Consider the following 12,320-nt stretch of genomic DNA (forward strand, 5'->3'; position numbering starts at 1 on the left):
TGTCTACGGTTGACACTGTTACTGCAATCGGTCTTGGTCTACGAAAGTGCTGGCAATCAATCAGTCAACATGGATGTGTGTGTCCTTCTCAATTTCTTGAAGCTGTATGTGAGTAAATCTTTTCTGATCCCTTTTCCTCTTTCCAGTGCTGGGTTTTCTGAAAATAGAGTAACTTACTGGCTCTTACTGTCAAAAGTACTACTACCATGCCTCCTGATGTTTTCCTACAAAGATTCAAAGCCTACAGCCACATGACGAGCCACATAATAGCCTAACAGGAAAATAGTATTCTGTAGATTCAGCAAGTATAAATGTGTTGTTCTAAACACTTCAAACTCTTTCAGATAATACATGATGTTGGCTTGCTAGAATTACCAGAAACAGAAATCACCAGCTCAAGGAAGGTGACAGATTAATTGTAATTTTTCCCATTGATCCTTGGGGTACACAGAGAGTCTAGCTACCTCCTTCCCATAAAAAAGCCAAATATTCTCAGGCGGATCTGCTTGGTATTAATGCCATAGACCAGGGGGTTGAGAACAGGGGGCATAAGGAGATAGAGATTTGCAAGTACAATGTGAACATGAGGAGGTACTTGGTGGCCAAAGCGATGGGTGAAAAAGGAAAAAAAGGCAGGTACATAGAAAAGAAGAATCACACAGATATGGGCCCCACAAGTGCTAAATGCTCGGGATTGGGCATCCTTGGAGGGCAGGCGCAGCACAGCACGCAGGATCAGGCCATAGGAGGTGGCAATGAGGACCACATCCATGCCAGTGACTGAAAGTGCCACAGTGAGACCATAAATGGTGTTGGGCTTGATGCTGGCACAAGCCAGCTTGGCGATGCCCATGTGCTCACAGTAGGTGTGGGGGATGATGTGGTGTCCACAGAAGGGCAAGCGTTCGATGAGGATGACAAACGGAAAAACAAAGAGGAGGGCACGGACCACACATGCTAGACCCATCTTCCCAATCACTGCGGCATTGAGGATGGATGTGTAATGAAGCGGTCGGCAGATAGCCACATAGCGGTCAAAAGCCATGGCCAGTAGAACAGCTGACTCTGTGCCAGAGGCAGTGTGAACAAAAAACATCTGTGTGAGACAGCCATGGTAGGAAATTATGTGGGACCTAAGCCAGAAGATTGTTAACATTTTGGGCAATGTGGTGGAACAGAGAATCAGGTCAGTGAAAGAAAGCAGGCACAGGAAGAGGTACATTGGCTCATGCAGAGTTCTATCTGTCATGATGATGTAGATGATGGTGCCATTGCCAATGAGAGCAAGGATATACATGGAGCAGAAGGGGATGGCAGCCCACATGTGCTGGTCTTGCATCCCAGGGATTCCAAGTAGAATAAATGTGGAAGGATGGAAGGCAGTGTCATTGGTGAGCGATGCAGAAAGCATAATGATGAAGAGAACACACGGCTTTGTCTTCCTGAAAGTGGTTAGAAAATGAAATGGATCATCCTAGATGTCACATATTCCTCCACAAAACCATTCAGTTTCTTGCCTCTCTTTCATTCCCAGCAGTTCTACTCCAATTCATGCCTTCCACATTTCTTGCCTGGGATATTAACATAGCTTTGTAAATAATATGCCTATTTCTAGGCTTCCCGTCATTCGGTGAAGCCTCTACATTCCTAGGAAATATTTTACCATGTGAAATTCATCACCAATAACACAAATATAACCTTTCTTAGTGTATGCTACTCAGAATCCCTTGTGTTACCCTCCTCTGGTCTACACTCCACCACTTCCCATCATATTCTAGGTCCTGGGACCCTGGATATAGTCCTGTCCAGACTCTCCTGTTCTCCCACTTCTGATTGGGTTTGACCATAGGAAACACCAACAGAGGATTAAAGGCAGGTGAGGGATTTATGCCTTCAACTCCCTCCCCGTAGGATTGCTGCAAGCTGGTTTTTTCTCTATCATTATCCTACTTGGGCCTTGGTTTCTTCTTATAACCATGTCCTCCTCTTGTCCCCTCAGTCCAAGGGATGACAACAGTGCCTGCTGTCACTAATCCAGGAACTTCACAAACACTAGTGACTTCCCTACCCTTACCTACATATTTAAAAATGGTTTTTGTATTACACGGCCCTGGCAGTAATGCCTTATATACATAAGACCAAAAAATAGCATTTAATTGGTAAACAGATAAAAGATTGAACACAAGAAATTAATTTTTAACAGAGTTTTTAAAGTGACCACAATTGAAAAACGGTGTTTCTTTGGCTCAGACAAAATCTTTTCTCACCAGATCCCTGTAGTTTTTTTTTTTTTTTTCACTCAATATACTCTAGAATGTGCTCCTATTTAGCTCTTCAATACATTTGTTGTCTAATCTAATCTACAGGTATAATACATTTCTATGTACTTTCTTGATTGGACGCATGATTTAGTTGGATTATAAGATATATCTGCCTTAGTCTGTTTTGTTTGCCTTAATGTATGAGCCCTGACATGAATGGTTAGGCCAGGAGCCTCACAGGTGTGTGCTTCCCGAAGTCTCCAAATGAAGCATACCATTGGAAGGGAAGTAGAAAGTCCAAGACCAGGGGCTCACAGGTGGAGTTAAGTAAGGGAAGGTTTCAGGGAGTGACTGGGCTATAGATTGAAATTATAACAACAGTCAAGCAGAAAAGAATGAGGGAGGCATCTTTTCCTAGAGTAATCTTGCTTTGAGAGATCCTTGTAGGTGAAGTCAGAGTCATAATTCCTAACTTTCTGAGTCCAGGGTTTGGGTCCCAAGACCCTCTTTTTTACATTAACATTAAGTTCATCCAATTGTCCTCCCCTCAAGAGAATAATGGATAGTGGAAACACCTAAGACAAGATCAAAAAATTCTATAATTTAAAGGAATATCCTTTCTTTAATCCTGATTCATGTCCAATTGTATTTTTATTTTTTTATTTTGAAATTTTTTAATTTAATTTTTTTCAGTATTCCAAGATTCACTGTTTAGAAAGACCAACTAATTTTGTTTTATTAATTGAAATATGCACTTCTCAGATGTTACTGCAAGTTTATTATCTCATGCTAATAACTAACATGGCTACAAGTCACATCGGATATGATGTTATTACAAGTTTTAATTACTAATGAAATTATTACTTTGCTTGACTTTGTAAGCCATGAAATGGAATTTACTACAATTTTATTATAATTTTTTTATGTCCTTAAAATGCAGTAATAGAGGGCGCCTGGGTGGCTCAGTGGGTTAAGCCACTGCCTTCGGCTCAGGTCATGATCTCAGGGTCCTGGGATCGAGTCCCGCATCGGGCTCTCTGCTCAGCAGCAAGCCTGATCCTTCTCTCTCTCTCTGCCTGCCTCTTTGTCTACCTGTGATCTCTCTCTCTGTCAAATAAAAAAAAAAAAAGAAAGAAAGAAAGAAAAATTAATGAAATAGAATCTTTCACGTATCTGGGAAATAAGTTATAAAGAATGTATTGTTCAATAATTTTATGATGCTTGGCTCCCATATGTGATATCCTGAGAAGTAGTCATCTGGAAGTGGCTTATACAACTCTAATGGCAGAAATTCTATGCTTTCTTGAGGCACCCATTTTCAATTTCCAGACCTCTGACTCTGAGAGTATTTCTCCTTTCCTTAAGTCAATATCTGTAAACAATCCACATCAGACAAGCACTATTCCTCTTCAGTGTCTCAGGCTTCCAATTTTATGAAATTAATATTTCTATTAATATTAAAGTTTTCTAAAATTGCTCTTTCATTTTATTACTTTGTCAAAAAGCACATTATTGACAGCCTACTATGTCCCAGACACTTTTCTAGATGTGTTGTTCATACTAAATAGTAAGAATATGCATAATCCATGATATATTAGGCTTGCTGATGAGAAGACATAATCAATCAAATAATCTCCAATATACATGTGGAAATGCTGCGTTGATGTATGCTATGAAGAAAAATATATAAGCCAGGTCTTATCTGAGAAAGCTTCACAAAGGAAATACAATTTAGTCTCCAAATCTGAGTCTTCCTCAAACGCTTCAGACCACTCTTGCGTAACTCACTTCCTAGGATTGTCACCCTCTTTATGTGGTCTGGAAAATAAGAGATCAGAGACTGAATTCAGACTGCTTGGGTTCAAAATCTGGCTTAATTGCAGTTAGTTGTTAGTTGTCTTATTCCCCTCTGTTCTCAGTTTCATAATATAAAACGCAGATGATATTTCTTATTTTATAAGGTTGACAGGGAATTGAGAAAAATCACGGAAAACATCATAAAACAGTTTCTATAATTTAAGAAGCATACAGATATTTCTCATATTTTTGCACATCTCAGAGTTCATTGGTCTGTGTACTTGCCTGTCAGAAGAAGAAACTTCATTTAGTTCCTCAAGTTGAAAGACATATTGGCTTCTCTTGAGTCTGTAATCCAAGGGTGAAGGCACTGTGATTTCATCCACTTTTAAATTAAGATCTTCAGAGATATCCCAGACCACTTCTCGTGTAACTGGGTTTGGTGGACTCTCACCAGAACTGAGATAGAATGGTTCCTCCATGATCCCAATCCCATCAATATGATGATGTCGTTGTGTTCCCCTCATTAATCTCCTTTGGGACAGAGAAACAATTGTGGTATTTGGGATCCTTCAGTACAATAGAAATGAACTTGTTCTGTACTGCCACTAAGAGACAGCAAAAATGAAGAACAATGTATATCTTATTTGAGTTAAAGGAAGAATTTCTATTAGGCTGTTCAGTGAGACAGTCATCTGGTTTTGCCCCGAGAAAGACAATAGAAGCTGGAGATACTGAAGCAGAGATTCCTGGTTTGGTGGGCTTCTAAGTTTCCTGCATGTGAAATTACTAGAAAGAATTAGAGAATTTGACTGAAATTTGGGTGATAGCTATACCAGGGTGGACCCTCGTGAGGTTGGAAATCAGATAAGTTTGCTGATCCCCTAGGCTTTCTGGGGGCACTGGGAGGATTTTAGGTACTCAAGCACAAGGTTACTTTCTAACTGATAGATAATAAATAGATCATAGACAGATAGATGACAGATAGATAGATGATAGATAGATGATTGATGATAGATGGTAGATAGATGATAGATAGATAGATAGATAGATGAGAGATAGATAATAGAGTCACTCCTGCCAAGGTGATATGAGTGAGAACAAAATGCAGCTATTGTCAAAAATTCTGATTCATCATTGATTTAAGAAAGGCTGTTCCCAGAAATTTATCTGAATGGCTTGCCTTGAGCCCATAAAGAAAACAGCAAGAGACTAAAATCTCTAACTGCAACATAAAGGACTGAAGCACAAAGAAAGATGGAGCTACCGATGATACATTTTGATAGGGCTATTAGGCTATGCAAACACCTGAGGACTGAAAGGAACTGTACCTCTCATAATGGAGTCAGGGGACAATCTGATAAGACCTCCCAAGTGACCGAGGACATCAATAACTTTGTATGATTGTCTTCCTTCTGTATTTTCCCCTACTGCTCCTCCTGGCTTTACAGAATTGTCCTCAACCTTATGTTTTTTGTCCATTTCATCCATTTAACACTCACCCCAGCCTTGGTGGTTAGCCATGCTGGAAAAATCTTGATCCAGCACAAGGGACATAGCTCCTGATTGCATGATTTGGTCTTATTTATCTCCACCTTCTGAAGGCTTCTTTGACTCAGGGAGGCTATGGTGTGGCTCAGAGCACCAAAGGTCCTAGCTGTTCAAAGGAGGGGTGAATTTGCAAATAAGATCCCTGGGGAGACTGGTACATATAGCCTGTCATATCAGAGTCTTCTCATAAAGCCTGGATATTTTTTAAGGCAGGAGAAATATCATCACTATCCTATAGTAAGTTAATATCTGCCCAGTTCTCAAACAAACAAACAAACGAACGACAACAACAACAACAACAACAAACACATGTAGCCATAATGTGTCAAATGCTTGGGGAGGGAAAGTGCAGAAGAAAGGGGGTGACACAGGATGAGGATAGACTGGGAAGAGATACACCTTGAGTTAGATTTTGCATGGCTTCCTTTTCAATTCCTTCCTAATTCAATACCACATATTACCTGCTCTCAAGAAAACAATCACTCTGCTTCATCTGAATTTCTCCACACTGACCTTGAGCTAGAGTCTTTATTTCCCTTTGATGGTTTATGACTTTGTTAGGGTAAGTATTTGTCTTTTCTCTTTTGTCTAATGAGGTAAGAAGATAAGCTACTGATTGAAAGATCCAACATTCTTCTCCTATAACACACTGAGGTAATGACATGGTGGCCCTTTAAGCTGTTCCTCTTTACTCCCCTTCACTCAGGCCAAGTATCTAAGTACCTAGGGAAGGAAGGTGCAAAAGGATATGTGGAAATGATTGGGTTGGGAGAGACTCTTACAAATTACAATAGCATTTCCTCCCAGGACTGCATTGTCATCTGGAACTACCCAAGACTAGGGTATATCTGAGCCATGGGAAGATAGATTTCTAAGGAAGAGTGGACAAAGTGGACTCAGATTCACTTCAACTGTACTCACCAGGCAGATCTCATAGAACTGTAAACATCTGAGTTATCCCTCCCTCATTCTAGCCCTGAATATCTGACTCATTGGTATTGAACTATAAGTACATATTCAGAGCACAATTCTATTTAAAATTTCTCTGTGACTCCTTTCATGCAAGTTGGTATGTAAATTAGTTCAAGATTTTTAGAAAGTAATTCAGAAGTTTAAAGAAACATACATAATCTAGTGCAACTCATAGAGTTTATACTCTATATTAGAATTTATATTCTATATTCTATGTTTATATAAACTCTATAATACAGGGTTTATATTCTATAGAAAATAAAACAAATTAAAATGAAAGAGATATAGATTCGAATCCCAGGTCTGACATTTACTAGCTGAGAAATTTTGAGTAGATTGCAATGGGCAGAGGAGCTGCAGGAGGCCATGGACAGAGGCATGGATACTGAGGCAGCAAGGGCATTTCATTACTTGGTAGAGCCAGTCCATGGCTCTGGACTGGTGGGGATTTCTAGGCACAAGTGATGGCGGCCTGAGGGTCTTCAGAAATGACTGGAAGTTACCCAGTCGTGGGGGGAAGGGGGCCTATGTTACTGGGAGGTGACAGTCCCAATGTCCAAGGAAAGCTAGTGAGATCCACATATACACATATCAGTGGTGAGGAGATTTTTTTCAAGAAACTAAATTTAGTAAAGGTAGGTAAGCAAGTGCATAGCACTTAAAACTTAATCCACTCCCCTCATTGTGCTTTTCCCAAGCGTTAAAATTTAGTCATGGAGAATGTGCATTTTGAGACTGGATCTTATGGGTTAAATCCCAGGTCCTCCATTTACTAGCTGTGTGAATTTGGGCAAAATAATACCTTCTCTGAGCCTCAGTTTTTCATCTACAAAATGGCAATGTTATAATAATATTATTATATTAATTATATTATATTAATAATAAGATAATAGCACTTGATACAGAAGCTCCTTAGCAGAATTAAATCGGATGACGTGCTTGGTGCTCTGTCTGGGACCAGACAAGGCCTGGGAGGTTCTAGATCACTGAGATGCCATAACTCCACATATTGAAAGTTGGCAGGACCAAATAGCACATAGAACCAGAAAACTGCCCAAGCCACTCACACAGCCCAGGGAAGCAGCCACTTGCTGGGGGACCTTAGGGCCTGAGGGAGGCAAAAACCAAACAATTCCAGAACAAAACCATAAAAAAGAGTACGGAAATAAATAGAGAAATGTGAAATGATTGCCATGAATTATAAAACTTGGGTGCATATACACCGGCTTGCACAGAGAAGTCACAATTTGTTTCTGCTGTCTAAGTGAAATTATGTTTCCCTATCATTATCAAGTTACTGTGGTCTCTTTATAACTAAAAAGACGTTCATAGTTCAGCAATGCTAAATTAAAATAACATGAGTCAGCATATTTACAATTTTTATTCCATAGCTGCAGACATAGAGTGAGCAGTTAGATTTAGAAATAAATTACTGGAAAAGCACAGTGAAGTATGTGTGCTTGTGGGTGTGGGTGTGTTGCAAGAAGAAGATGGTGAAAGGAGAGAAATAATTTGTATTCAACAGTACTTCTAAGAATGAATCATAAAATTAATGCTGGTAAAGAGGAGAGAAAAAGGAGAAGAATGGAGAAATGCGAGAAGGTAAGAAGATCAACTCATTATAAATGCATTGAAAAAGTAGAGAGATTATTGAACTGGGATTCACAAGAGTGAAAATAGAAGGTAATGGGTCAGGAACTGAATGCCTAAAATTTAGATTATTAAGAATTTGTGTGAATTTGTGGAAACAGAAATTTTATCATGTTTATAAGGAATGCAGCAGTTGAGGTAGAATGGGCAAGATCTTTAGAGAAAAATTCAGAGTACTGAGAGTCAGGTTCTTCCAATTTTTTATTATGGCATAACAAACTACCCCCAAAAGTAGTGGTTTCATACAATTTATTATTATTGCATGATTCTGTAGATCTCCTGGGATCACACATGCAGTTGTTTGGGGTCTCTCTTTCACCCTCTTTCTCTCCTGAGGCCGCAATCAGATTGTGGATGGAGCTGCAGTTAATTCTAAGCAACTGATGCAGTTCATTCCAGCTGATGACTAGTAGCTCAGCCAGGCTGTTAAGCACATGAACTCTCTGAGATTCAAACAGGATGGTGGCTGTTTTCTAGGGAGAGTGTCCAAAAATGCAAATAACTAACCAAAGACACCAATGAAGAAGATGGAAGTGTTCTTATGATCCACCCTTGGATATCCTGAAATGTCCCATCTATCACATCCGTTTATTCAAAGTCATCACTAAGACCAGCCAAGATAAGAGGGGAGTGGAATTACACGGCACCTCTTGAAGGAACAGCAAGATTTCTATTGCACAAAGGTATATAGGATGCATTGTATGGTTTTGGCCATCTTTGGGAAAGAAAACCAGCAACTGTGTACCCTTGGCCATAATAACACAGATCTCATTTACACACAAAAACAGTCACAAAACAAAACAAAAATAAAAACAAAATATGTTCACCTCTTCCTTAAAATTCCCAAGGTCTCATTCCTATTACTCAACTAGTTCAAAATCCAGGATCTCAACCTCTTTAGCAGGGCATTTGTGAAGAGGAATCCTTCAGTTCAGGTCCTTTTGAGCAGATCACTGAACGCAGTTCCTTTCAATCTGAAGACCTGTGTAGTCAAGAAATAAGAAAAAAATCTGTCATCTATACAGCCAACAGACTCTGGTGATGCTGAGATGAAGAGCTGCAATTTATCCTCATGTAAAATATTGGGAGAGTCACATTACAGTCACTAGTCCATTATAGTTTCTAAAAATCCAGGAGGAGGTTAATACTACCGGTTTCTTAAAAAGCACCCAAGCCGACTCCTACTCCCAGGGAATCATTTTCCATAGCTTTTGTCTAACCTGTGGGCAATAGGCTTTAAACTCTCTGTCATCTTTGCTGCTCATTCAGTAGTGTCCTGTGTTTACCTCTTGAGTATTTTTCTTCACCTGCTTCCTGCCTAGTGAAGTTGGAGACCAAAAGGCCCTTTTTCATTTTGCATTAACTGTCCCTTTTAGTCAAAGTTGATGGTGCTTACCTCTATACCTTTCTCTTAAAAGCTGTGGTTATTTATGAATCTTTTAGGGTTTATTCCTTTAGACAAGAATGTACCCCCAAATATCTTCCAGTTTGCCCCCTGTCTGATTTAGCCTGAAAAGTTATGGTTCCTAGAAGTTTCTAGTCTAATTGAAAAAATTAAATAGGCATACCCTTAAATATTTTTCTACTCTTAGCAAAGGATTTTATAGTCTCATCTTAGACATGATATTATACCCTGAGGACATTTTTTTCCCCTTTGAGAGTCTTTTGTCATTTGGAGAGGCTTGGGGAGATTTCTTTTTCATTTGATTTTAGCCAGCCATGACTCCTTTGCATTGACTCTAAATTACACTGGAACACTGAATAATTTTACTTTAGCTTACATCTATCTGTACTTGTCATCTGTTTAAAAATAATGTTGATATTTTCAGTACTCGGCTTCACGATCTCCTTGGCCAAATATGCATCAATTAATTAGGCCTATTTTCTGCTTTCCAAGTTATGGTATTTTCAAACTTCCTACAACTTCATGGCACCTATACCTTTTTCTCTAGCCTCAAATAACAAATTTCTCACTGTCTTTGGCCTCCTTTAACAGCTTCTTTTAGGCCTTCTTAGCTTTTGCTTGCTGTCTATGCCAAAGATAATGCTACATGTTTTAGGTTTTTTTACACCAGCAACCCAATTTCTGCATCATTTATCTATTGCTGCATAAATAGCCATTCCCAAGTTTATTAGCTTAAAACAGTAAATTATGACTTCTTGTGGTTCTATGACTAAGCTTCGATTGGTTTTGTAGTTTTCTCTTTGAGACACTCATACATTACTGAGAGAGGCCAATTGAGCACACAGCTGAAATCTCAAGATATTTTACCAACATGACTGGTAGTTGTTGCAGAGTGGTGGCTGGGATCTCAACTGGAGTCCTCACCCAGAATATTTAGACGTGGCTTTCCCATTTGCTCGGGATACTTGTAGCTCAGGGTTTAGGTTCCAAGACGGACCATACCAAGATAAAACATTTAGAAAGACCCAAATGGAAGCTGCAAAGATTTTGGTGGTCTAACCTCAGAAGGCTCAGAATGTCACTTTCACTGCATTCTGTTTATCAAGGAGCTCCTACTGAAAGAGTGCTCTTTTGCTTTTCTGTAACCGCTTGGCTCCCTCAATACAATGTTAGTTGGTAACCTCATAACAGCTGTTTCTTAGCAAGATAGGGCACTCCCTGCAAACAGCTTTCTCCTCATAACAGCTGTTTCTTAGCAAGATAGGGCACTCCCTGCAAACAGCTTTCTCGTAAGATATGGCCTAATACCTGATCACGTAGGCAGGGGGCTGCATAGTCACGTAGATAGGATACTTTTCTGCTGAATCCTAAGGCCTAAACTCCCCTCTTTGTTTCCCTTTCCCGCCTTTCTCTTTGCGCGCGCGAGTCTCCCAAAGCCAATCCGTATACACCAAGTATGCCTTTTTCAAATGTTCAAATTGTCAGCCAATCAGCTCCGTCTCATCCAAAACTTGTTTGTACCTGTCTATAAAAACCCTGCACCACTCCAGCCTGGTGTGCTCAGCTAGCAGGAGCTGCTGACCACCCGCAGGTGCCCGCGCTGCAATAAAGAACCTCTTGCTGTTTGCATCCTGTGGCAGTGTTGAATTCTTGGGTAAGGGGATCCGTGGGTCTTTCACTACTTTTTACCCAGATCCAACTGTAACGGGGAAATGGCAAGTTCACACTGCAGAAAAGTATGGGAGATGAAATATTTTATATGTGGCTATCTTTAGAGACTACCACACAAAGAAATTCATGGGTCATCTCTGCGTTCACTAAAATCATCATGAGAAGAAGTTTTAGTGCCAGAAGTGAAATCCTTCAAAGACTATAATAAGATAGAAAATTGATAATATATTTTGATGATACGATATTTACAGTTATGGAATTTTAAGATGGATCACTAATACTAAGCAAGAGGCAATTATGGGGAGCATGAAAGACAGCTATGTTACTTCCAAGCCTAGGAAATTACCACAAGAACCAAGTGTACGGGTATTTCAAAGTACCAGCACTTTTCAGATTTGGAAGGATCCAAAATTTCTTAGGTGTCAGAACCACCTAGAGAGCTGTTAAAGAACACAGAGGTCCATGGAAGTAGGATAGAAGCCGGGACTTTGCATTTCTACCAAATCCCCCAGGTGATTTTGGTACTCATCTATGTTTGAGAACCATGCTTTTCGATGATTAATCTTCCTGGATGATTCGTAAGGATGGTAATCATTTGCTGTTAGCTTTATCAACTTTCATCTGGAAAGTAGCCAACAAAAGTAGCTAAAATTGTTAGACCCTTAGTTATCTCTTTTACCCTGCTAATTAAGAAAAATATTCTATTTTTCTCTTCCACATTGTATATAATCAATATTCTATCCCATAAGTCTTGGAAATCTATCTCAAAATGGGATAGAAATTTCCTTCTGATCTCTGTTTTCAAGCAGACACATCTTCTTCAACTTTTTTGTTGCCTTTCTTGACATCTACCTCCTTACTTTATCTTACGAATTCCTCTAGCACATGGAGGACTTTTAGGATTTCATATGTATTTAAATCACCATTATAGATATTTTAGCTGTAAAAAAAATGAAATGCATTCCAAAGTCAATATAGTTACCTGTTTCCTTTCCCAAGCTCTCGGTCTCATG

At 39.4% G+C, this 12,320-nt stretch overlaps 1 protein-coding gene across 1 annotated transcript; it reads right to left on the reverse strand.

Moving 5' to 3' along the window:
* Positions 1-460: 460 nt before the first annotated feature.
* LOC123947852 (olfactory receptor 52D1-like) lies at positions 461-1,411 on the reverse strand. Its single transcript, XM_046014100.1, has one exon. It carries the CDS (start codon positions 1,409-1,411, stop codon positions 461-463), a length of 951 nt encoding a protein of 316 aa, XP_045870056.1.
* Between the last annotated feature and the right edge of the window lie 10,909 nt (positions 1,412-12,320).

This window comes from Meles meles, chromosome 8, assembly GCF_922984935.1.
Source record: "Meles meles chromosome 8, mMelMel3.1 paternal haplotype, whole genome shotgun sequence".
Classification (NCBI taxonomy): Eukaryota; Metazoa; Chordata; class Mammalia; order Carnivora; family Mustelidae; genus Meles; species Meles meles.